The sequence below is a fragment of the Pogona vitticeps genome, chromosome 6 (genome assembly GCF_051106095.1).
Source record: "Pogona vitticeps strain Pit_001003342236 chromosome 6, PviZW2.1, whole genome shotgun sequence".
Classification (NCBI taxonomy): domain Eukaryota; kingdom Metazoa; phylum Chordata; class Lepidosauria; order Squamata; family Agamidae; genus Pogona; species Pogona vitticeps.
Window position 1 is genome coordinate 111353096 of NC_135788.1, and position 26433 is coordinate 111379528.

General features: G+C 41.3%; 2 protein-coding genes across 7 annotated transcripts in view; both read right to left on the bottom strand.

The window, feature by feature from the left end:
• Positions 1-16214, bottom strand: part of LOC140701324 (integrin alpha-X) — a 19199-nt gene extending 2985 nt beyond the window's left edge. Inside the window, exons 1-6 of the mRNA XM_072976843.2 lie at positions 16082-16214; positions 6972-7092; positions 6777-6877; positions 6023-6087; positions 5682-5796; positions 267-394 (exon numbers count right to left, since the gene is read on the bottom strand). Coding sequence (XP_072832944.2) covers positions 267-394; positions 5682-5796; positions 6023-6087; positions 6777-6877; positions 6972-7092; positions 16082-16214 — 663 coding nt within the window. The remainder of the gene's footprint in view (positions 1-266; positions 395-5681; positions 5797-6022; positions 6088-6776; positions 6878-6971; positions 7093-16081) is intronic.
• CD2BP2 (CD2 cytoplasmic tail binding protein 2) overlaps positions 14958-26433 on the bottom strand; it is a 13481-nt gene continuing 2005 nt past the window's right edge. For 3 of the 6 annotated variants that reach the window (XM_020813520.3, XM_072976844.2, XM_020813522.3), the window contains exons 3-7: positions 26283-26418; positions 24829-24986; positions 22020-22533; positions 21529-21650; positions 14958-19107 (exon numbers count right to left, since the gene is read on the bottom strand). In XM_020813520.3, coding sequence (XP_020669179.2) covers positions 18997-19107; positions 21529-21650; positions 22020-22533; positions 24829-24986; positions 26283-26418 — 1041 coding nt within the window. In that variant the 3' untranslated portion in view covers positions 14958-18996. The remainder of the gene's footprint in view (positions 19108-21528; positions 21651-22019; positions 22534-24828; positions 24987-26282; positions 26419-26433) is intronic. The other 3 variants (XM_020813523.3, XM_078377100.1, XM_078377101.1) reach the window with 1 other exon arrangement.

Genomic DNA, 26433 nt, shown 5'->3' on the forward strand with positions numbered 1-26433 from the left:
CAAATAAGTAACTTTTGCAAGGACTACAAATTCACCCATGCTGAATATATATCTTCAAATCCTGGGGGCTTTCCCGTATTGTCAGTGCAGTCACTCCTTAATTTCTACACTGACGTTAACATTTCTTGCAGTAACTTTGTGGTTCTAATAACTAAAGATTCCTTTTAATTGAAAACCAATATGTGTATGCACACAGTCACGTTCCAGAAACCAGTCACTACCATCAATCATGTATTTTGCTCCTGTATGCGTATTTCTGATCTCACCTGTACATCCAGGTCATTCACAGAATTGATTAGATTCAGGAAGAAGGTCTGCATGGTCTGGAAAGCAGCGTCGTTGATGCTCCCGGAGTCATCATATAAGATCACAGCATCCACACCGGAGACACACTCTGTGTGGACAAGAGCCATGATGGATGTGGTGGCACAGCCGATATGCAACTAGGTCTGCTTAGCAAGTCGCTACATCTTAACGGGGAGAACTTCACCCCTTTCCTTGTCCCAATACAGTAATTATAGACAAAAAAAAATCTCTCCCTGCCAGATTAATTCTCTCCCTCCTAGAGTAAGAGTGGGTATATTTGGCAGATCTGGGGTCCACATCAGTCACAAAGAGCTATGGAAACAACACAAATGCTGTGTGGAGTTGATGAAGTGTTTGGGAGCAGATTTAATTATGTATATATAAATGGTTGATAAAATGGAAGATGAAGTGATGAAAGATTACATGATAAAATGGCACAAAATATTGGTTATAATAATGATTTAGAGCAGTGGACACAAACTTAGCAGAATAAGAAAATACAGATAAGATGTTTTATAGATGGTATACGACTCCAACTAAATTGTCTAAAATGTATGAAAATATTTCTAACAAATGCTGGAAATGTAAAATGTAAGATGGTACTTTGTGGTGAAAGATTATATGATAAAATGGGCACAAAATATAGCTTATAATATTGATTTAGAGCAGTGGACACAAATTTGGCAGAATATTAAACTTACAAAATTAGTAAGCTTTAAGATAAAAAAAGAAAGAGAAGATCCAAGGAAATGGACGATTAGTAACTATAGACCTGCTGGAAAATTGCTATATTGTTTTCTCTTTGTATGATTTCGCTTTTTAACATAACTGTATAGGTGTATGTAAGAATACTATTTCACTCTCTGGAATTTTACTCTTTCCTATCCATCCATCCCCCCACTTTTTTATACCCCAACCCCCTATCTGTACCTCAACCCCTATTCCTATGGAACGTTAATAAAAACGTGTATTTTTTTTAAAAAAAAGAAACAACAAAACAAATTTTAAGACCGAAGTCCAGGTTTAAAAGATTGTACTTTGGTGTTTAAGATGGTGGCGGTGGTGCTGTTGTCACCTATTTGAGGGAGAATCTGTGCTTCTGGAGGGTTCCAGGAGTGGCGATTACCTTTTTTCCCAAGGAAATCCATGGTGAGGTTGGGTTGAAAGAGTTTGATGCAACTAATGGCTTCATGCAGACGTGGTTCACATTCTTCCCACCCAGTTCTAGCCAAACTGTTTATAGATAGAGTCCTCAAGAGAATATGGAGTCTTCTGAATCACCTCCTAGTCTATTTCCTCCCTTCTGAAGCATAATGCTGGACTTATAAGGCTAGACTTGATTCCCAGTTCCTCCAAAGATTCAAAAGTCATGACTGAACAACCTCAATATATGTCTTTCCACTCCATAACACACCTTAGCCCATGTAGAGGCTGGCTCCTTTGAAACCCATACAATAATTTTCTCAGTGTATTTGCCTTCCATGGCAATTACAAATAAGGAATTGACAGGGCAAATTCAGATTTGGACCAGCACAAATCATTTAACCGGGACAGTGTCTTCTGTGACAGTGGTAGATGCATGTGGGAGGAGAATGCTCTTGAAAAACCAAGGCCCCAACCTGCCTAAAATTTATTGAAAATAACAGTCAGGGCCTTGAGTCACGCCCAGAAATGTACAAGTGGTGCATCGCAAGACGATTTTAATTCTGTGATTCTGTGAAAAAATCATCTTATAAAACCCATTTCTCCATTGGAATGCATTGAAATCCATTGTGTTCCAATTGGGAAAAAAATCACTGTCTTGTGAAAATTGTCCATAGAAGACATTGTCTTTCAAAACACAGTTCCCCATACCATACTGGGGAAAGGCAATCCCCTCCCCTTTATTGCCTTTGGAAATTCAATAGGTCTCAGACAGCCTTCCCCCTCTTTCTCTTGCCAGAAACAAAGAGAGTAAAAGGAGTCAAAACAGTCCCCTAGCTCCCGCTAATGATGACTCCTTTCACCTGAGCATTTGCTAATGATGACTCCTTTTACCTATCAAGAACAGAAAGAATACAATGCAACACATCACCAGCACTTACTGCTTTTACCCTGATAAGAAGGAACAAGGATAAGAAAAAAACTAAGCAATCAGGGTAATCTAAAGTATAATTACCTATCAACATAAATTATGCAATTGAGTTCCCCACATTTGGAGAAATCATAGGGATCAATAACACAACCAAAATGCAACGGATAAGCCTCTCTCTAAGAAAACCACTTTTATAACATGGCATTTCTTCTGTAAGGCATTGGTTATGTTCATCTTTGCACCCCATACCCCCTTCTGTTCCCTGCCCCTCCAAGTCATGGTGACCCCCGACTGCACCTCCCACTCAGTACAGGGCTGCATAGTCCCAGTTCCACCAGAGGCCAAGAGAGCTCCTTGGTGTTTTGAGGTATCCTGCAGGACCCCCATTAGGGGCTAGGTGTTCCTCCCACAATCCTCTAGTGCACAGATATTAGCACAAGGTGCATATGCTAATACCTCTGCACTAGAGGATTGTGGGAGGAATACCTAGCCCCTGATGTGGGTCCTGCAGGACACCCCAAAACACTGAGGAGCTCTCTTGGCCTCTAGCAGAACTGGAGCTGTGCAGCCCTGTACTGAATGGGAGGTGCAGCCAGGGGGTCACCATGACTTGGAGGGGCAGGGAACAGAAGGGGTTAGGGGGGTGCAAGGGCTAATCCAGCTCATGCCTTGCAGAAGAAATGCCATGTTATAAAATTGGCTTTTCTAGGGGAGGTTTATATATAGCATTTTGGCTGTGTTATTGACACTTATGAATTTGCCAAATGTGGGAAGCTCAAGTATAGAATTTATGCTACTGAAGACTTTTTGTTTGTAATTTCTGTTTTTTTAAAAAAAACAATTTCTTTCCCTTTGATTCCTGGCTACTTTCATCATCCTCTACCATTTAAATTTATAGTCATAGTCCCTTTGGTGATGGTTTTTTCTCAATTGAAGCATGTTAATTATGTAAGATCTACTTTCTTATCCTCAGAAAGTATATAAGCCAGCAGCATATATTTTCTCCCCCATCTTCTTTGGGATAAAAAAATAGGTCTTATGTAACTAATATGTTCCAATTGGGGGAAAACAACCAGGTCTTGTGAAACAGTGGTAGAGTCAAGGACCCAAACATCTTGCAGAAACAGAGTCAGCTGCGGGTAAAAACTGTCTTACGGAGGCAAAACACGGTCCAGCGGAAATTGTCCCTATGAATAATCATTTTGTGAAGCAATTGTCCATAGGAAAAATCATTTTGTGAAGCACATCTGTCTAGCGAATGTGAGGCACCACTGTACTGGAAGCTTCTTTCTTTCTAAAGGGGCTACAGACACTGTGAGTACAAAGATATTAAAAGCAGGATTGCTACATTAACAACAGTGCCTAATAATACCTCAGTGTGTCAAGATGCTGGAACCTGTCTACCAAATGCCAAGAAGAGAAATACATTCCCATCTATCTCTCCCTCACGAATTATGACTTTAATCCACATCCCAGTGCCCAGTCATGGCTCTCTCTGCTCTATTATACAGTACTCTGCTTTTCTCTGAGGGCTTCTGCTACTCTTTTAATCTAGAGCTGCCAATTTATAGCCTTAATAAAAGTTTTGTGCCTTCAATAGCCACCTAACTGACAGAGCATTCAGCAATATCGAAAAACCCCACCTATTACATTTCTGCAACTGAAGCAGCACCCTAAGGGCAGAGTATTTATGATGTCAAGGAAAAAGAAGTGGAAATTCTAGCCTAAGCCAAAATTTCATCCACCTACTTTCCTGACTCCATTTCCCTTGGCAACACCCATGCTACTCAGTAAACAAGTATGAGTATGACAGACCAGTGGTTTTCATACAGTCCTTTCACATGTCAATCAAAGAACTTGGGTTCCATCATGATGGAAATTAAAACTCCACTCCCCTGACCCAAAAGGACATTTGTATGTTTACAAGCATTTTATTATGTGTATTATGTACCACCAAGTTGCACCGGACTTACGATGACCCTAATAAGATTTTCAGAGCCACAAGGACAGGGGATCACTACACACAAAAGACCAACTAATGACACCCATCAACCACAGGAACTGATAATCTCTTCTCCTTAGCACAACAATGCACCCACAACAATACACACTAATCATCCGTCTACAGAAAAAGACAAAAGCCTAGCTCACAGCCATAAATACTGCACTCCCAAAGCTAACTACACCAGAGCGCAGAGTGCTGTCCTCTGAAGATGCCGGCCACAGAGACTGGCGAAACATTAGGAAGAACAACCTTCAGAACACGGCCAAAGAGCCCAAAAAACCCACAACAACCATTAGATCCCGGCCGTGAAAGCCTTCGCGAATCTCCATATTGGGTTAATTCATACGCTGGCTTCCTGATTTTCAAACAGTGATTTCAGCAACTTCACCAAATGTATTGGCACTCCAAGGTTTTCATGGGTTCTCCATATTTTGTCATGGTCAACACAGTCAAAAGCTTTCCTATAATCGATGAAGCACATGTATATGTTCTTTTGATATTCATAACATATTTCCATTATCCATCACACGTTTGCAATGCGATCACCGGTGCCAAGACCATGATGCAATCCAGCTTGAACATCTGGCAATTCCCTTTTTATGACTGGTGACAGGTGTTTTTATATAATTTTCAGTAAGATCTTACTAGGAGGAGAGATGAGAGCAATTGTGTGGTAGTTAGACCAATCCTTTGAATCCTCCTTTTTTTGGTAATGGAATAAACACAGATTGTTTCCAGTTTTGTGGCCATGTGTTGGTTTCTCAAATTTTCTGGCACAAGATTTTGATAATTGCTGTTGGTACTGGCCTCAGCAATTCTACCAAGATGTCATCAACCCCTGGGATTTAGTTATTTGGCAGTTGGTTCATTGCCCACATCAAGTATAGCTGGTTCTGGTTCCATTTCCTTCCCCTCCTCAGTTTGATGTTGCCCCTCTTTGCTGGTGGCATACAGTTCTTCTGTCTTTATTGTTATTAGTAAATTTTAAGAATCTAAAATGACTGCCATCTTGGGTCACTGCCCTGGGAGAAAGGTGGAGGAAGGAAGGAAGGGAGTATTGTTGGGAGTAAACATAAATAAATAAAAACAATAATTCCATCAATGGTTGAAAACTGTTACATGACACAATTTATCACATTTGCAGTCTGCATGGATTGGAGAAAAAATTCTTCTTTGTAAGAAATAATACACCTGCTCCTGAACTAAACTACTTCGCATCTCACCACAGAGATATATATCACTGCTTGAGAAGTACTATGCTAGGAGGTAAACAAAGTTCTTATTTCCGGATCTCACCTTGGAAAGCTGGACGGACCACTTTCAAGTTTTGATCAAAATTGTTCATGATGTAGCAGACACCATTCAAATAATCAAATTCTCCACACCGGCGCTCCCAAGTTGGGCCACAGGCCTGTAGAAAATAAAGGATGAACCGCCATATGTTCTTGGGCTCTCCAGTTGATTAACTGAGATCATTTCAGGCCAACCTTCCCCAATCGAGGAAAGCCGGTCTCAGGCACATTTAGAGAAGCAACTTCCACTTCTTCTCTGACCAAGGGGCTCAGGTTCTTGGCAAGCCCCGTCAAATCCTGGGTTTGCAGGACTATTGTATTTGAAACTCGTCCAATCTCTCTTACCACAATTTTGGAATCAGTCACTTCATCAGCTGCCAGCGAGAAGCCCAAGGATATACCAGGAGTGTCTTTGATGTAAGAAAAGAGAGGGTCAGGAGAGGGAAAGATGGACAAACAGAAGACAAAGATAAAGGATATTAGAAACAAACCTCGACAAGAGTCACAGTTTTAGCTATTCAAATCTCTCATTTTCAGGGAGTTGTAGTCTTTTTAAAAAGCAACTTTTCAACATTCTGGTTTGGAATATGAGAATCACAGATTTATCTCATGAGCATTCATCACTGTTCCCAGACCTAGCACCCTATTGCCGTGTTTGACTACAATGCTCCTAATCTCAGCACAAGATAAGAGCAATACTCCCACTGTAGATATAAGCTGAATTAATAGCCATACCTTCTTCCCAGGGAACACCTAAACAGTAGTTCAGTAGGAAGAGTTACTATGGAAGTCCTGAGGACTGTCACCAAACTTCAGTTCACTAGAGTGTATAAAAGCAGCAGACACTTTCCAAGTACATATGCTGTCAAAGATAACTATCTTATTGTGAACAAAAATAATTAAATATACAGTACTCTTGATTCAAGTAAAGGCATTCCGTGTCTAGTTGCGCTGGCCACGTGACCACGGAAACTGTCTATGGACAAACGCTGGCTCTACGACTTGGAGACGGGGATGAGCACCGCTCCCTAGAGTCGGACGCAACTGGACTAAATGTCAAGGGGAACCTTCACCAAGCCATACAAATGTTCTAACTTACAGTTATGGTGAAGAATGAGTGGCTGGCACTTCTCTGTATCATACGAGCAGCGGAAAAGGGAGCCCGTCCGGTTGCCTGAGAGGGGGGCACTCACTATTAACCTGCAGGAGGTAGGAGGTGTCAAAAATGTTTATTTCAAAGCTGATTGGAACAAAACTAAACTCTGTTAAACATTTTTTAGTTTGCTTCTCTCACCAAGGTGCCCTGTTTGATCTTGTCTGGATGACACGATAGCCAAACTGATCAGCCTTGTTGCCTTTGAAAATCACTGGGGTCTCTGTATCGATCATGCTGAAACTTGAAGACAGAGAAAAACCTAGAATGGACAACAGGAGGAGGAGAATGTCAAAAGGCAAGTTCATATCCTCAGCACACATAAAAATCAAGGCTGGATTAGGAGATTTCCCAGATGTGATCATAGTGGTGAAGTTGCACAATGGGTTGTTCAAAGGTGCACACACCACAGAAAGAAACATTACATTATTGCAAGAATGTTAATACCTGAACAGGATACGGCCTTACATGCTTTATGATGTTTTGGTTCACTGATCACTCTATGTGAGGGTTCGTTTGGAAGGGCTGTTTGTTCCCCAATAAATGGACGAGACGGTGGAGGTAGATCGAAAGGTTCTGTATTTATTTCTGCACCAACACCAACAGGATTTCCCCCTACAAAGGGATTCAGGGACTCTTGCAAAACATGGCTCGGTTTCAACGGTGTCCACAAACTATTTACAAACGGGTTCGTAGTCTCTGGGTTCCAGGGACCTGTTGTAAGCGGCACAGATCCCAGCCCAGGGTCCATATCTTCTTCAAAAGAAATCAACGGTAATGTCTCCTCATCTCCGCTCCAGCCATCCCAGGATGACCCATCTCCTCCTTCTGCCCCCCAGGGGCCGGGTAACCCCCCAGCTTCCTCAGTTCGGCGATATGCCATTGCTTCTTCCTCTCCAACTCCCGGGCAACGGCTTCCCTCTCCTCGCAAAGCTTCCTCCTCCACTCCTTTGCCTCCGTTTCCCCCCAATACGAAGGCCGGGGTTTTAGTCCCAATTGCCGACGCTTCTCGGCCTCCTCATGAGGAACCCGGACCTGTTCCCATTTATGGGTCCAGGGATCCTCCATCCATACCCACTCCCAACCTCCCGGTATATCCCTGGGCTTTCCCCTTATATCCCCTACCCCAGCCTCAATCTCCACCCCTCGGTTTCCCGCCAGAACTCGCCCCAGTTCCCGGGTGATGCTTAACTCCTTCATGACCACCTCCAAATCGTGGGTGTCTACCCCTTTGTTCAGGGTAAGGGATCCGACGCTCTCCTTCCCCCAATCTGGGGTCTCCACACCTTTCTCTTCCCGCCGCGGTGGGGATGGTGGGGGAGATGTCTGGGTGTGATGGGTACTCTTCGGGAGCGACGGCACTCCTATCATTGCCTCCATCTTGGGAGCCTCACACTCTGGATCCAGAAATTCTTAGCATCCTGCAATAAGATCCTTTCTTTCAAATACTTCAGTCTTTTTATAGCCACCTATTAAGCTCCATGAGTTCCTGCCATATGTTAGAACTGAAAACACATATAACTCTATAATATGCATTTGCAAAGTCAAATTCATACTTTTTATTGCACATTACATTCTTCATTGCAAGAATGCTGCATTGGGACATTTCTATTCTGATGTTTATTATATGGATTGGATCCCACTCTCCATTCAACCAAATTCAAGCCTGTGGAAGTACACTTGAGCCATGGAAGCTCACATTGTAATAAAACAGTTAAGTCTTTAAGGTGCCACAATGCTTTAGGGTTGTTGTTTTTTACCTTTTGCCGTTGTTGTTTTCTTTTCTCTGCTAATATTATCACTTTGGACAGGACACAACTCAAATTACCATGGATGTCATTCACACTGTGCTTTGAACAACTTTCTACATGCTTAGATGGAGGTTTGTAGCCAATACTCTCAAAGAAAGCTACATAAAAAAGTGTTGTTGAACACTTAACTTTGAAGCAGGAAGCATCAGGCTGAAATCTTGCATCTACCAACAGTGTACTGGGTGGTAGCCTTAGCCAAAAAACCCTCCTTTACAAAATGAGGGTGATAATACATATCTGCTTTACAGGGTTGTTCTCTTTTTAAAATTCATATCAGAGTGTTGCTCAATTTAAAATGATCAACATATATGAAATATAGGTAAAATTAAAAAAACAAATTAAAATGTTAAGATAATTAGACTATTTTTTTGCAGGTGGCCTACTTCAATAGTGTTATTTTGGCCATTTGCTGGATCTTCCTTTGTGCACATGGTGGGGCATAAATTTTATACACATTGATTTAATTTCCCTACAGTCACAGAAAATTTGACCTGTATCCAAGTAGCCCTGTTTTACTTGATTATTCTTTGATTGTCCTACTTTGCTGCCAAGTCTATGAAGTGACTTCCAGATATAGTAGGATTCCCCCCCCCCCCCTTTTCCACTGGGTATTGGTTCCAAGCTCCAAACAACCACTGCTAATAAAAAATGAAAGACAGATAGACAGACGGATAGACGGATAGAATGGTAAAAAGAAAAAAACCAGAAAAAATCTATTCTTCACTAACAAGTATTCATAGCACAGTCTCTGGCTCCTTCTAGTACATGGTTCTGGTAATACATGTGAAAATAGTTTTTTTCTGGGTTTTTTTTTCCTTTTAATATTTTTAATATATTCAGATTGTGGATAAGTGAATAAGTTGATACTGATCCCATGGATCGGGGGAGGGGCTTACTGTATTTAGAAAATAAACTATGTGACAGACTTTGAACAGTACATGGTAATGTGCAAATGAAAATTATTATTATGTATGATGAACCAGCTATGTCAGGATCGAACGGGGAGGGGGGGAGCAAAGAAAAATTCCTCTACATCCCATCAGTTAGTATTTAGGTCTGCTTTAGGCCTCATTATGTTTTTGTTTATTTGCTAGTGTACCCAGTAGAAAGGAAGTAGGAGTAATCTGGGCATCTTCCTCTCACTTCAACGTTTTCTATCCAAAAGTTATTTTTGCACGTTCATTTGTCCCTCCTTCTTTTCCACAACACTCATTCTTTCCCCTCAACTGCTGGAAAGGAGAGCTGGCGCTAACATTAGACAGAGTGAGGCAATTGCCTCAGACAGCAAATACTGGGGGGCGGCAAAAGGAGCCCTTCAGACCTGCCCTCGGCTCCCACAGCTGACCTGCTAAGTCTTCACACAAGAGAGAGTGATCTATAGCCTTTCTTTCGCCTCAGGCATCACACTACCTTGAGCTGTACCCTCTCCTAACAGTGTGAGAGTTTAGTGCCTTTTACCCAGTCAATGATTCCCCCCCCCTCAACATCACGTCATGTCCTGATTTTGACATAAAATGTGTCAGAAATTCCAAACAGAGTGGAAAGGGGTCGGGGGAAAGAGTTCAGAGTGCCGTGACTAATGAACTTCCTTAAACAAAAAAAGAGAGAGGGGGGGGAATCAAAACTGGTTCTTCTTGCCCTCCGTAACCTGTCACACAGCAGCTTCCCCCATTTTGAAGAAAATGAAGAGTATTAAAAGATGTGGGTTTTTGATAAATGAGTGGAGCAGCTATGGAGAAACACTCGTCCACAGTAGCCACCCCACGTGGTTGGGTAAGGCCACTATGGCGTAGGAGCCAAAGTGAATTGGCCCTTAGCTTAGTCTTTGGCAAGCTGGCCCAAAGCCACACAGGCTGGCTCTTCTGGGAGGCACAGTGGGGAATCGAACTCCCAACCTTACCTAAACTACTGAGCTATCCAGCCCTGAATAGGTCAGGACTCAGACATTTGCGGAAATGTCTCTGCCTATAGAAATGTGCCCTGTCTCTAAGACCTGCTGGAGAGTCCCTCCTCTGTGTCCCACTATTAAGCTCTGTTTATTATATGGAGATATGGGAGGGGGCAGACCCCCTATTATGGAATACCCCCCCCCCTTGGTGGCTCAACTGGCACTAACATTGGCATCATTTGGGCACCAAAACATGCTAATTAACTTGGACCCCATGGGGGTTGAAAAGTTTGGCCTGCACAGGTTTTAATATTTTTATTTTACATGTTTCACAAATGTATAATTTTAAATTGTTTTTATAATTTTAAATTCTTTTGTATGGTTCTGTAATCCACTCTGAGATCTTGCCATGGAAGGTGGGCGACAAAGGTTTTAAATCAATTAAAATTAAAAAAAATAATAATGATAATCTGCAGCAGCTCACATGTCAAACTTTTTGTTGGATTCAAAACAGAGGAAAGACAGAAGAGTATAGACTAGGTTCACATGTTATGGAGTCCCGAAATTAAGAGATAGTTCCCATTAGCTCTTCAATTTAAGCTTTCCCTCCCTGGAATTTTTTTAAAACTTTTAATCTTTATTGCATTTAAAAAAATAAATTATAAAAATAAGTAACTAATTATCACAATATTAGCACATATTCAAAATAACTTTCTATTATCTCTTTCGCAAAACAGTAAATCCTTTAACATTTTTTACTTCCTTATTTTCTACCAGACATTTATTTTCTCCACAATCTTAATAATGCCTTTCTTAATTCTTATTTTACATCCATATTAACAATCTGCTTTACTTTGTTTTTACTTCTGTCGAGAGCAGTTCTGCTTCTAATTTAAGCCTAAGTCACTTAGTACAGGTTTGGAATCTTTCTTCCCTTTCTCTCTGAGATAATTATTTAATTTCCGCCATTGAGATTCATGCTCCATTCTACTCTTTCCTTTCAATGAGTCTGTTAGTTTGTCCATTAATATTAGTTCTTGTAATTTTATTAAACAATCCTCCACTGAAGGTTCCTCCTTGTTTTTCCATTGTTTTGTCACTTGAATTCTGACTGCGCCTAATAAATATAAACAAATTTTTGTCTCTTGTCTTGAGTTTAACTTTACCATATTGAACAAATAAGTTTCAGGTTTCATCTCCATTTTTATTTTTAAATCTATGGTTATTATTTTTTTCTATTTCTTTCCAAAAATTTCCCAATAAATGCACAACCACACCACATACACTTCCTTTTATTGTCTTACATCTCCAACATTTATCCTTATTTTTCTTCACCTTTGCCAATTTCTCTGGTGTCACATACCATCTATATAATATTTTCATATTATTTTATTTCAAATCTGTACTTATTAATAGTTTGTGGCTGTCATTCCATGCTGTACACCAATCCTGTCTGAATTGTTCTACCTCATTCCTGCATCCATTTTATCATATTTTCTTTAATTACTTCCTGTTCCATATTTCTTTCCAATAATAGTTTATACAACATTGTGATTTGATGATTTTCTTTTCCCCATATTATCTTGTCTAGTTCCGTAGGTTCTTTAACCAATCCAATTAATTTATTATCTGTTTTCATTCTTTCTGATAGCTGTCTGTGTGGAAATCACTGGCATATTATTCCTACTTGATTCATTTCTTGTCTTGTTATTAATCTTAGTTGTCTATCATCTTCCTCTAAGAGTAGATCTTTATATGTTAACCATCTATCATTCTTTATGTCAATTTCCTTTGAGAGAGCTTCATGGGGGGACATCCACATTGGAATCCCACAATAAAATTTTCCTTTATATTTCTCCCATACTCTCTCTCATTAATGCTTTTCTTATATTTTTATCAAAAGCTTTGTCCACTTTTTTCCCATATCATAAGTATGCATGAAGTCCCTATTTTAAATCTTTGCTTTCTAGTACAGGATGAATATTTTTTTCATCCTCCAGTCTTATCCACTCTTTTAACCATTGCCGTCCCTGTAATTATTGTATGTGAGGTTACAGCATCTCCCAACAGAGTTGAATTTAGGCAGCTGAGTGGTGGAGGGCACTATTTCAGAGCTTGGACTGCCAGGTTAGCCACCACCCCATGCACTGAGGTCTCAGAGCCAAAATTGTAAGACCAGAGATCACTTAGATGTCACTAAGGCAGAACAAGAACAAGCTGAAAGGGGGTTAGAACTGCTTTGTGGCCAGCAGACTGCAGAAGAGTCCAGAGGGGTGTTGTGTCAATAACCAAGCAAAATATCCAGAGCCAATAATAAACAATTTTTCAGCTTCTATCTAGACAGATGGTAACATGTGTCTAGCAAGTAGAGTAACTGCTGATGTTCCTGCTAAGCCTTACTGACCATAGATATGGCACATGGAGAGATTTTCTAGGCCCTATGATGCTGCTGTATGTAGAAGGTTCACTACTGAGTCACGGAGGGGGTCTTTTTCCAAAGATCATGTTGAGAATGCAGTCTTATTCCACAAGAAGGCTCATGAGTCATAGTACTTGAGCTCACTCTGTGCCTTGCTCCAAATGGTATGAAGTTTCTTCACATCTGGGGTAGAGGACCAGGGCCAACAGTTCACATTAAGGAGCTCAGTACCCATCAAGAATAACCTTCTGGATCACTTCTAGATATATTAATTAGACAACAAGTCCCAATTGTTTCAGCCAGCATGGCAATTGGCAACCAGGACTGAAGACAGCTGCTATAGGATCTCTTCACACTTGAGTTAAATGCAGCTGTATGTGAGTATGCGTGCATGACTGTTCCACACATCAATAGCAAGAGGTGAGCTAGATTGTCCCAGTTCACATATCCCAACATTCAAAAAAAACTGTTATCTGCTACTCGCAGCTCATGAAAATAATATTCCAGGTGATTCCTTCATATACCACTACGGTTCCCAAATTAAGGGTGGAATCCCCTCGTAGGATGTGAAGAAACTCCAAGGAGGTTGCAAGATGGTCTGGTTTTCATGATTTTTTAGGATTTTCAAATGTCATACAGTACTTTGAAAATAATTTTAAATAGTAGTTACTAGATTAGATTAGGCATCCTTCAGTCTCGAGAGACGATGGTATCGTGCTCTGCATGGAGGACTGGGAACAGCATCTAGTGTGGCTGAGAAGGCCAATTCGAGGGTGGCAATCTCTTCCACACTGAGGACAAATACAATCTGTCACCTGTCCAGCTCCCTGATTTTGCTGCTTTCAGGACTGCCTCTTTGCCTCGGCCTGCTGGACAAGGGTCTCTTCAAATTGGGAGAGGCAGTGATGCACCACTTGCCTCCAGGCTGAATGCTCAGATGTCAGGGTTTCCCATCTGTTGAGGTCCATTCCTAAGGCCTTCAGATCCCGCTTGCAGATTCACTTGTATTGCAGCTGTGGTCTCCCTCTGGGGCGATTTCCCTGCACTAATACAGGTCTTTTGGAATCCGACCATCAGCCATTCTCACAACAAACCAACGTAGACGTCACTGTTTCAGTAACGTCATGTACACATGCTAAAAAATTCCAGATCGATCTAGGATTACTGTACTCTGGAACTTTGTCCTGCCAGGTGATACCAAAAATCTGCCGGAGACAACGCATATGAAACATGTTCAGCTTTCTCTCCTACCGTGCACAAAGGGTCAAGGACTCACTGCAGTACAGGAGTGTGCTCAGGACACAGGCTCGATAGATGTGGGGGTTTTGTGATTACATTTAGTTTAAAATTATGAATTGTTTTTCCCCCTTACAGTGTTGGATGAGTATGGCAGAAATTAGGCAGTGTAAGGCTTTCTAAAAAAAGTAAAAAGGGCTTGCAATACCTAGAAATTTAGAAATCACTAATACACATGTACAAGACTAATGTGGTAAATCCAGATGTAGTAAAATTGACTGTACCACTTGTAGCAGATAAAACAGCATAGTTTTATATCCCCTGTGTTAAAAATAAATTCAGAATATACGGTAAAACACTTTAAAGAAGAAGGTTCAAGTTTACTACCCTCCTTATTGTTTCTGTTTTTATATATATTTTTAGTAGCAGAAATAGATATGGGAATGTTGTTAAAAGATACTGCAGTATATCTTCAGTCTCAAGGTATACGGCCCCATGTACATTGTGTGTGCTATGTGCCATCAAGTCATAACTGACTAATAGCAAATTTAAGCAGGATTTTAAAGATATTTAAGGAAGGGGATTGCCAGTGTCATGCCCCCCATGAGTTTCTCTGGCCAAGCCAGGATTCAAACCCAGAGTTCTAATCTGTCACTCTGTCCCCTACACACCATGTGCAACCTCTCACTGTATAGTATGAACACAGTATTCTACCACCTCGGTTACTTATTTGTACAACAGCTTTAGATTCAGAAAGAATGTCACAGGTGGGCTTACATTGAAACTTATGTTTTTGACAAATAAAAGGAGATATTATGAAGACACACAATCAATTGGATAATACAGCAATTAAAAAAAAGAGAATACAACGTTCAAGTTAAGTACAGGCATCACTAAAATAAAACAATAGTGTAACATTTTTACTTCCATTACATTCTGGTTCGCAAATGTGCTGCCATATTTTGGACTCACTGAAGCTACCAGTTAGATTCAGGGAATTGTGCATAAGGTGATGTAGCAGCCTGGTGCAGGATTGTCTGCTGAATGTGTAGACACAGCTTTTGTAATTCTTACAAAAGCCTTGCAGAGTGCTGCCAGGACTAATTAATCAGCTCATGCTGCACAGATACAGAAGCTGAGAGGGGAAAAAAAACAGCCTATTCAAGATATTGCTGCCCATATTACTGCTTAGGTTTCCTGTTGGTCGATACAAGGCATATCAGTCAAAAAAGAAAAAGTTAATTCATGGCCAAGATCAAATCTGCACTTTGTCCTATCTCACAGTGTTGGGCTTCATATTAGCTAGCAATCATTTACAATTGCTAGAGGTGTCACATATTTCAAATACTACATTACCAGTAAAAAGACCCTCATTCAATGTACCACTGGGCAAGTTTTCCTGCAAGGCTCTTATTCAACTTATTATTTAACATTTCTGTCCTGTCTTGTACCCAAAGATCTACGGTGTGGTGTATTAAGTAAAAGAACTTTGACATAATTTGAATACTTCTAAGCAAAATAAAACCACAATCCAATAAATGAAGATTGAGCCATGATCACCAAGTCCCCAAAAACTGGTCAAGTAGCCAGCTTGGGACTTGACTTTTTCTAGTCCCCCTCTACCCTACAATCCCTTCAGCCTATCCCAAGCCAACCTGAACTTTTGGAGGGCTGCCGATATATTTTATCTTACGTCACCCCTCCATCTTTCAATACAACTCGATGAAGAAATAATGAAGAAATGCAAAACTCTTCCTATCGCAAGCGGGGTGGGAAGAGCTTTGCATGCAAAGTTCCAGCAGACAGAGCTCAAAGCAAGCCACCCGGTTCCTTTCTGGTTAGTTCGCAACCGACTTTTCATCTACAAGCCAAAGCAGTTCACCAGTACTGTACTTACACCACCCAATCCAGACAAGGAACACGGCTGGAAGGGTCAGCTTCATTTTGCCTGTAGGTCTGAACGTGAGGCTTGGTTCAATCCCTCTGTGGCTTTCTCTCAACACTTTCTGTTGCAGAACTTTGCATCTCATTTCCTACTCTGACCACACCAGTGTCTGCCTGCAATATTTTCTTCCCTCCCCCTTCTGCTTTGATCACATATTGTTGCAGGCTCATCCATTTCCAGGATTTCTTAACTGTGTTTGAACCCAAGGAGCCCAGGGAGGTTTTCAAGTTATTTTCTATACTAAGCGTTAAGGGGATTTTCCATAAACAGAGTTAACGGAGTGTGCTTTCCTGTCTTTTCCCTTCATGTACAAGACTTTGCTCCTTTTCACTAGAAGAAATCCAGCAGGTCAACCATTTGTTTGATACGTTGACATCTCATTGTTCCTCCAATGAGCTCGAAGGGCTCACCTCTTCCCCACTTTAACCTCACGACAACCTGGCAAGGTGAGCCAGGCAGACAGCAGGACTGGCCCAAGATCACCCCGTTGACTTTCCTGGTTCAGCCAGAACTTGAATCTGAAATCTCCCCAGGTCCAGCCCAACACTCTTAACTGCTGCACCACACCGGCTCCTACTACTGCAGCTCTCCTCTCAGAACGTTTTACCCCAGAAGTGTAAAAGAAATGGTCAGGGGACAGGTTCATCCCTAGCAAGTCAGTGTGGTCTAGCAGACAAAGTGTCAAATCCCTTGCTCAGTCATGGAAAGACACTGTGGAGAAGCAATGATAAAACCATTTCTTCAAAATCTCCTGAAAAACACTATTAGGGTCACCTTGACTTAATGGCACATCACTCACAACCAATACTTCTTAACCGCCTTTCAATCCAAAGGGTCCAGGGTGAGGGCTTACCATAGATATTATAACTAAAGAGCTCCTTTCTCACCAAGACCGTCTACTCTGAATACCACAGGCTGGAGCACACAAATTGACATCCACCATTTCCAAGCTCTAGTTGCCCAGAGAAAATGTGGCTGCCACCCACAGTAAAACTTCAGAGCTTTACCATAATCCAGTTAAGGCAGCCTTCCTAACATGGCAGCACAATGTCTTTTAGACCTACATCGCCCATGACTGCACAGCCAACGTAGCTGGCTGTGGGATTGCCAGAGTTGTAGTCCAGCATACTTCAAAAACTCTGGCTTGAGGAAAGCTAAGGCAACTTTAAAGAGGCTTAAACATGCATATCATGGACTCAGAAAAGGGGATCACTTATAACAAACCAGTATTTGAAGAGTGAATGCACCCTGAGCCGCCTGGAACTAGGAGGTTCATATGGCATAAGACATGGAGGCAGCAACCTTCTCTCTCCACTGTACCATGTCAATATGCAGGTGTTAGATCATAAAAATGTTTTTTTTAAATGCAAGGAGTAAAGCTCTTCATACACAGAAAACAAATGTTTTACAGGGAAATGCTAAATTAGAATCTTTTCTCTCAGCATGTAGAGTAGTATGTGCAAAATGAATTTGCCAGGAAGATACACTGGATTAGAATCTTCCTTCCTAGGGTGTGTGGGTGTGTGTGGGGGGACTCATGGAGGATCATTAAGCCGCTTAAGTGACTTCCTCAGCTATTTATCAGGGGAACCAGATCCTTACTGTTTAAGACATGCAAACCTTAACCACAGGGTGCTCAGTTTCTGTTCCTTCACGCCAGGGTGAAGGACTTGTGATCCTGCCTCCAACAGTAGTTTTTTTGTGCTACGCAAGGAAGAGAAGTGCCACAGGTATGAGGTCTCTGGAGGCTGCTTATGACTGGAGTTGTGCACAAGTTTCCCAAGCTGATTTAGAGGCCAGTTTGGGGCTTTGGGATTTATCCTGACCCAGGCCCCATTCAATCCAATTTGTTCTCCAGATCTCTACTGATCTGTGAATTCAAACTGCCACACACCCACCGACTTGCACTGAAAAAAACAACCAGCTATAACTTGTTTTTGCATTTACATACATTTCAAGAGATAATAAGACTCCTGAAGAAGGGAGTAAACCTCCCAAATGTCATGCTCAGGAATTTGCATACTAAGTAACTTTGAAGGGGTTCTCCACCCCCAAATTAGGGCTGATGTTATTATGATTATTATTTTTGCCCCATCCAATTTGGTTTGTGCTCTAGACATTAATGGATTTATAAATGTGCTTCATTCTGGAACAAAATCTGGCCATTCCACCGCAATCCAGAACTCATACATTCAGGCAAATCAAACCAATTCAGGTTAGAATTCATGATTTGTTTGAATAAGGTGTAAAGATCCATTCAGGACCAGCAAGTTAAAAAGAAAAGAAAAAGAAACAGCTGAAAGATGAAATGCCTGAGAATAAAATAATACTTGAGGAAAATCTGAGCCAAACAGTGATCAAAGACAAAAGTATTTCCATTATAGCAACATCTCTCCAGTGGATGCATCCAAGGCATCAACGGGCATATAATTAAAAATAATAGAATTAAAAAGAGGCACCACTAGAGCTTGCAATGAAAAATTCCCTTCTAAGTCTATTTTGACACCTTTTCTGGACATCAAAAACGGCAGAAGAATCTATAGGGGTTAGCACACTATACCCCTATTCTGTCTTCAATTTTTAGGGAATGACAGGCTCTGAATATAAGCAGAGAAATGGAAGTGAGAGAGAGAACCAACCAGCCCAATATAAGGTTGATTCCTTTATTTCTCCCATAATCTGAAGTATCTTCAGAATTAGGTGATGGATCAAACCTCCTCTTCTTCTTCTCAGCAAGCACGCAAACACACACACACACACACACAAACACCCTCCCTTCCCCCGGCCTCCAGCCCCTAATGTCCACCAAGTTCTTTCAGGTCTGCATCAAGTTCCATCTCTCTTGCGGGCCATGAGGCGGGCTCCAATCACGTGTAGAGGTCAAAATCAATGCGCTTGGAATTGTAGAACTGGCCTTCAGAATTATCTGCTTTCCGGCAGTAAACCCCATCAGGGAAGTACCCCTGGGATACCCAGTCCTAGAAAAAGATACAGAGAAAGAAAAAGGAATTATGTGGCAGAAAATATGAAACTGACAATGTGGAAACTAAAAAAATGGGAACCAAGGAACACGGAATCCAGAAATGAACATGACCAATTTATATTGCGTCCAAATGCTCCAATATGAAAATACCAAAGGGGCTAATCATAATTAAAACAGAGAAGCACCAAAGTGATGAAGCCAGAAGATACACTGAATCAATACTGGTCTGAATAAGCCAAGGAGCACAGGAACCACTCAAATATCTTAAATCCCCTACAAAAACAAACAAGAAGCAATAACATTACCAGGAGCTAGAAACTTTGTTTTTGATGGAACAGGAAGTTCTCAAGAAGCAGGATTTTATATCAGTTCTATGTCTGAAACTACACAACACAGCCGCAAGTTATGCTATTTCTGGAACAGGTCCTTCTGAAGCCTAAATGGAAAACAGGTCTGTAATGGAAGGCAGAGGGAGCCATCCAGAGCACCCGAAAAATACTGTACCTCTGATTTTAAAACCTGGTAGCTAGTAGAGTTGGGGTATTTGTATTTGTCTCTTGGGGGGGGGAGAGAGACAAATACGAATATCGCCACCACAGGAGGCAGAATCAATCAGACCTTCTCCCCCAGAACCAGGCTGTCCACTTACTGATCACGGTGTGGCACACACAGCTGTCATCACTGGAACTGTGTCAATTGCAGAAGTAAACTGGCTGGGGCTGCCCTGTCTCCCTGCAGTGCTGACTATTCCAGCGAGGAGGCGGAATGACGAGCCTCCCCCTTCAGCCAGTTCAGTGGTCAGGAGTGGAGGGAAGCAGGCAAGTCCCGGCTGGGCTACTTCTGCAATTAGCAAAGTGTGAACTATGTCGGGCCATACACACCGTGACACAAGCAGCAGTAAGTGGACGGCCCGGCTCTGGGGGCTGGGAACGGTCCAATCAGCCCAGCCATCTGTGGTGGCAATATTCGTATCTGTCTCCCTTAGAAAACAAATATGAATATCCCACCTCTAGTAGATAGCTGGTGTTGCTTTTTAAAAAAAGCTACACTATCTCTCGCTTTTGAGACTGTGATCAGGTGCCAGGATGGAACAGATTCTAATATATGTGCAAATATTTGCCATGTAGTCCCAGTCTTGGGACTGAGGAAGTGGAACTTGTTCATAAAAGCTCACGTTACAATATAGTAGTTAAGTCTTTAAGGTGCCACAATGTTTTTCCTTTTTTAATGTTTATTTTGCTTTGCTCAATGTATGTGAGGGGCAAGTCTTCTGTGACATACTAGCATGAACTCTGGGTGACAAGTGTAAAATTAACCTAAATCTTTTATTGCCACCATCACCAAAGCCCACAGTAACAAACACTGAATGAGGAGCTGGATTATTTAGGGACCTCAATACCTGACAGAATGCCACCTCCTGATGAGATCTGCCTGCCCTATACGATCTTCTCAGGCCAGGTGGTTGAGAGGATTGACCCCGAGGGAGGGCAGGAAAGAGAGAACCAGAAACCGGACCTTCTTGGCAGTTGCTCCTCAACTCTGGAATAACCTCCTGCCCGAAACTGTCTGGCCCCTTCACTGGGAATTTTCAAGCAATTGTTAAAAACATGTTTTTTTTCCGACAGGCCTTCCCGGACCTTACAACACCTTAATACACTGATTGGTCTTAACTTTTGCATTATTAGTCTTGCTGTCCTGCTTTTATATTGTTTTAATTATTCTTACTTCAAATGTTTGTTGTTTGTGTGTTTACTTTGATTTTATAACTATTATGTTTATTGCTTTGAATTGTTCATGTTTAATATGTAAACCGCCCAGAGTGGCCTTGGCAGCCAGATGGGTGGCATAGAAGTCACATAAATAAAATAAATAAATTAGTAAAACACGAGCAAACATTTTGACAAATGATCAGGGTTCAAAAGCCCCTGATACAATTTGACAGAAGCTACTCCAAATAAGGAAACCTTCCCAGTCACACAATCTTCTCGCTTGCTTAATCTGGTCACCGCAGCCCATCCCCATTAAGAGACAGGATTGCAGTCAGGTGCGCACTGGAAACCTTCAAACATCCTCAAAGGTACACTCATGCCATCTGCCTTGCCCCACAAGGAAATTGTGGCAAACAGGCATCATGAGCAACAATAAATATATAGATATGAACACAAAGACAAAAAAAATTAAACCAAGTTATATATAAAAGGTAGTTTATAAACATTTAAGGGACGAACAGAACAAAGAAAATGAAAGCTTGGAGAAAGAAAAAAGAAGGAAACAATCAACAAAGAAGGAAGAATAGGTAGAAAGGCGCAGACAAGAATGAACGAACACGCACTTGGAAGATGAGAGAGAATGCACAAACAAATCTGGAAGTGCATTAACAACTAAAACTTTGTCTGTCCCACCTTCAGTCTCTTACCTGCATCTGAGAGCTGCTAAATGGCCCATAGAGTTCAGATGTGTTTGTGTTCTCCCACTTGTATTCCCACATCACCTCAGAAATAGCATTGTCATCGCCCACCTGCTGCTCCTCACTTCCTGCTGAGGAAGAACATAAGAATATACACAGTTGGAAACTCTACTTCCTGGAAGTAAAACACACAGTCAAGACCATCATATGGTGCAGCTACAGTTGGATTCTACTGCCTCAAAACCTCAGTCTGAAGAGAACTGCATGTTTGAACGCTTTCCCATATATACACCCTGCATGCAGAAACACTGCATCGGCAACCATACTGGGCTTTGTGGCCTTTCCTCTTCACTTTCTACAGGCAAGGAAATGCATTCCATCATTGGATTTCTCACCTACAGTCATAAAAACTCTGCAAAAAATTGCACTTTGGGATTCTCTGGATTATGTGTTCCCACATTCCACTCCAGTCCCTCCTCAGTCCCCGCAAGGACTCTCACCAGCTGACTTCTTCTCCCCCAGTTTTGCTTCATCAATATCCTCAGCAAACATATCGAGTTCGGGTTCAGCAGCAGCAGATGCTGCAGGAGGATGTTGCAATGCCTGGAGCCTCAGTGCCAGCTTCTCCCGGGTCTCTCCATAGATCTCGTACACACCTCGTGCCACCATCTGGTCTGCCAGCCCTGACAGGCGTTCCAGTTGCTCTTTCCGTTCTGGTGACCCAAGCTTCTGGGTCTCCCCTTCCTCTGCTGGTTCTGTTTCACTGGCTTTAAGGCGACTCCAGGGCTTCCTCTGACGCCCACTGTTCTTGGGTCCACCCTTGTCACCCAGCCTTTGGATGGCTCTAGCAACTGTCTCTCCAGGTTGCACTAAATCCACCATTCCTTCCAGCAATTCCTTCTTCTCCAGAGGTACCTGGACATCTTCAAGGTCATCACCTTCATCCTCATTATTGTCTTCCACAGAATCTGTTGGTACCTTCTTCCGACCTGGTGGCTGTTCCTTTATCCTGACCTAGTAGGAAGGAAGGAGACAGAGAAGAATAGGTGAAGCTGTTAGGAAAAAAAATGGATACAGTACAATGCCAAATGTATAGATTTTCAGGTCCGGACAGAAAACTGTGGTGGTCATTTATAATATTTCCAAGAATAATATTATGCAGTTGTTCAGGACAATGTTCCAGTACTAGTTGAGCAAAGTGATCCTTGAGGTAGACCAGGACAACATATAAAGTTAGTCAACAGCAACATTCTTTCCATCTCATTTATGCCCAGCCATATTTAAGACTGTGAATAATTTTTTTAAAAAACCTAACATTTCCTGAAGTTATAATAGCAATAATTAAGTATAACTATTGGAAATTCACATTCAAACTCATTTTTCCATTTCACCTCGTCACATTTGTCCCTGTGCTTATTCCTTCATAGAAACATAGCAGAATGTAGGGCCCTATGAAGCCATCAAGTCAAACCCCTTGCTCAATGCAGGAATCCAAGTTTAACTATATCTGACAGATGGTTGTCTAACTTTTTCTTGAATGCCTCCAAACGCTGGAGAGCTCACCACCTCCCAAGGAAATTGGTTCCTTTATCATACTGCTCTATTAGAAAGTTTTTCCTGACATTTAACCAAGATTTGCCTTCATCTAATATGAACTCATTGTTATGTGCCCTGCACTCAGAAATGACAGAGAACAAATCCTGCCCTTCCCTCTTCAAATGTTTGAAGAGTGCCATCATATACTGTATCCCCATAGTCTTCTTTTCTCAAAGCTAAACATTTCTGATTCTTTCCTCATAGTTTCCAGTTCCCTAATCATCTTTGTTGCCCTCTTTTGAACATTTTCCAGTTTGTCTGCATCCTTCTTAAAGTGTCACAGAACTCAAGATGAGGCAAATACAGCATTGAGTAGAAGAGAACTAGCACTTTATGGGATTTGGAGACTATACCTCTAATAATGCAGCCTAAAATAGCATCCTTTATGTATGATTTTGGGACTAAAGTGTTGGGTTTGCTGATGGAATCTCCCACCTGCCAATCTCTATTCAGCCTCATAACTCCCTAAAGGAGAGGTTAGGCATTGACAAGTTCATCTTTAACCAATCCAGTGTCAGCAAATGTGAATATTCAAATGTTTCTGAGAATTGTTCTGACTGTAACATTATTAGCTCACAGAAATTGAAATTAATAAGGTTTATTTAAGGTTCATTTAAAAAACCAAAGTGAGATGAGCCAAGAACCCAGTTCACTCTAGTAACAGGCCACTACATTTGGGTTATTACATTAAGTTAATGTCATCCTGTGTCTGCATTTGACTGTATGTTTCTTCCTGCTCTGTGTTAAAATACATACATGTTCTTGTTCATATTTTTCAACCTACATGTTATTTTATGTTTTAATATATAAATTGACATGCACTTAAAAAATTCCCCAGTAGAAAAGTGTTTATGTGCATTTCTCAAATATTTTGCATTTTATATACACTAAAAAAGCAAAATGTGCTGCTTATATACCGCCCCACGGCGCTTCAAGCATTCTCTGGGCAGTTTACAAGTTAATTATGAAGGCTACACATCCCCCCCAGTACTCATTTTACCGACCTCGGAAGGATAGAAGGCTGAGTCAACCTTTAGTCTGCTGCCTGGGATTGAACCCCGGATTATGAGCAGAGTTTTGGCTACAGTACAGCAGTTTAACCACTGCACCACAAGGCTGGTTACACTACAAATGCTTACACATTTTTACAAGATTGCACTGTAAATGCTTGCAAAATAAAAAATTTCAAAGTGTTAGGTAGTCTCTTTATGTTTAATTTGCTTCCAAAGGGCAGCAAATGGCCAAGATAATGCTACTGAAGGAGCCTGTTTCTGGTCAAAAGTAGTTAAATTATTTTAACATTTTAATTTATTTTTAATTTCACCTACAATTCATCTATGTCCATAATTTTAAATTGTGCAGTGCTCCGATATAAAGAAACAAACATGTTTAGTTTCAGGAAGAAAAAATTTAAGTTTTACCATGAAATGCAAACTAAAGAAATGTAATTAACTAATGTCCTAGCCACTGGAGCATACAGTCATGTCTTTTGCTCCACTATAGCTCCCTCTACGGGTCATTTCAGAGTCTCTGTTTACCATAATTTAGGTGTACAATATCTCTTTTTGCACTTAGTACGATTCCCTGCAATTGTATTGTGTGATCAGAGACCCAGAGAGCCTCCCAAAATACAATAAAGATAGCAATGTTTCTTCACTCAGAATAGTGACAAGACCTTGCTAGCCATAGAATCTATGTTTCATGCATGCTTACCCAATCAATGTTGTCCAACCAGTTATCCCGAATCATCGCCTCTTTCTTTAAGAAGTAGTTGCCTTCAGAATCAAAATGGCCTTCTTCCATCTCCTCCTGCAAGTTGAATGGGGTGATTCGGACACCATCTTCATAATCAATAGTGGCAGATTCCTGCCCTGTTAAGAGTGAAAGGAGGAAAACAGTTTCTGACGGAACAGCTTCCTTTAATACTGGACAGAAATTGTTACATGTTTAGCATGCTTATCAATGGAGTAGGATGAATGAAAAGCCATGCATCCTTCTATTTTGCAATCATTCTGCTCTCTTTGGATTCCACGCTACTGTCTGTATTTCTGTGTGTGCCATGTTTCGTTTGCCACCCTCCCCGGGGTTATGGAACGCTCACTAGTGGACTGCCAAGATTCTTAGAGCACCACAAGGCCCACACAAAAACAGGCCATATAGCCTTTGCTTTGGGCTTCAGATGAGGAGATGGGAGGACCAGTTTAATGCCAGGTGGCCAACATACTTCCTCCAGATCATGTGCTAAAGCTGCAATACTTCGTAACATACCTGGAGCAAGCCTCGCTTAGCACAACATCTCCATTTAACCAAGTAAACTGTGCTCAAGCAAAAATGGAAGGTCCTAACAACCAGAACATTTGGCTTGGCTACCAAGTCCAGCTGAAGTCTGTAGATCCCCACATTTTTACACAGAGAGAGAGAGTATGTGCTCTGACTAACCTCTCACTAGCATGTAGTGCTTGGGTTAAGACAACCTGAGGGGGTGTATCCTCTCATATAAACCTACCAGGTCTTGAATCTTAGGGTGAACGTCCTGCCACACTCACAAGTACAATTTGTGAAGATACAAGACAGAGTGTTCTCAGTAGCTAGTTCTAAGCTGTGGAGTTTCCTCCCACAGGAAGCTAGGCTGATCCCTCTCTGTTCTTCTTCCACTGGAAGGCAAAGACCATTTTATTTAGCCAGACTTTGGTCATTAACTGGTTGCTGATAATTGGTCTTTTAATGGTGTGTATTTTTTTGTATTTTGCATGCTTTTTTCTCTTGCGTTCATTTTGCTTGTTTTTCTTCTCTTGTATTCTTAAAGGCTTTTGCACTGTTGTAATCGCAACCTTACTTTTCATATGAAAATCTATTTAACGGAGGATTTTTATGTCACAATTTTTTAGCTTATCTGGTTCAATTCACCTTAGGTACTACTTTGGGCAAAGAGGATATTAATAAAATAACAAGGATGATTTAAAAATCACTGACACAGTATGTAGCATAAATTGTGAATGGTTAACCTTTCTGTGATTTTAGGCATTCAAATAGTCCATTCCCACCAAAGCACTTATACACATGGTACTAGTATCTCAAGCACAATCAGCTCTTGCTACTTCTAAAATCAAGAATTTCATAATGCTGAATTCCAGTATCACAATTTACCCAAAGAGTCCTTTTCTTACCTTCCACATCATCTGATGCCAAAATGTCATATTTACTGCCTCGCCCTTCATCATCCTCATCATCTTCTTCATCACTGTCCAATGAGTGTTTGCCCTTAAAGCGGCTGCCTGGCCCTCCAATGGCCGGTTCAACCAGCTAACGAGGAGACAA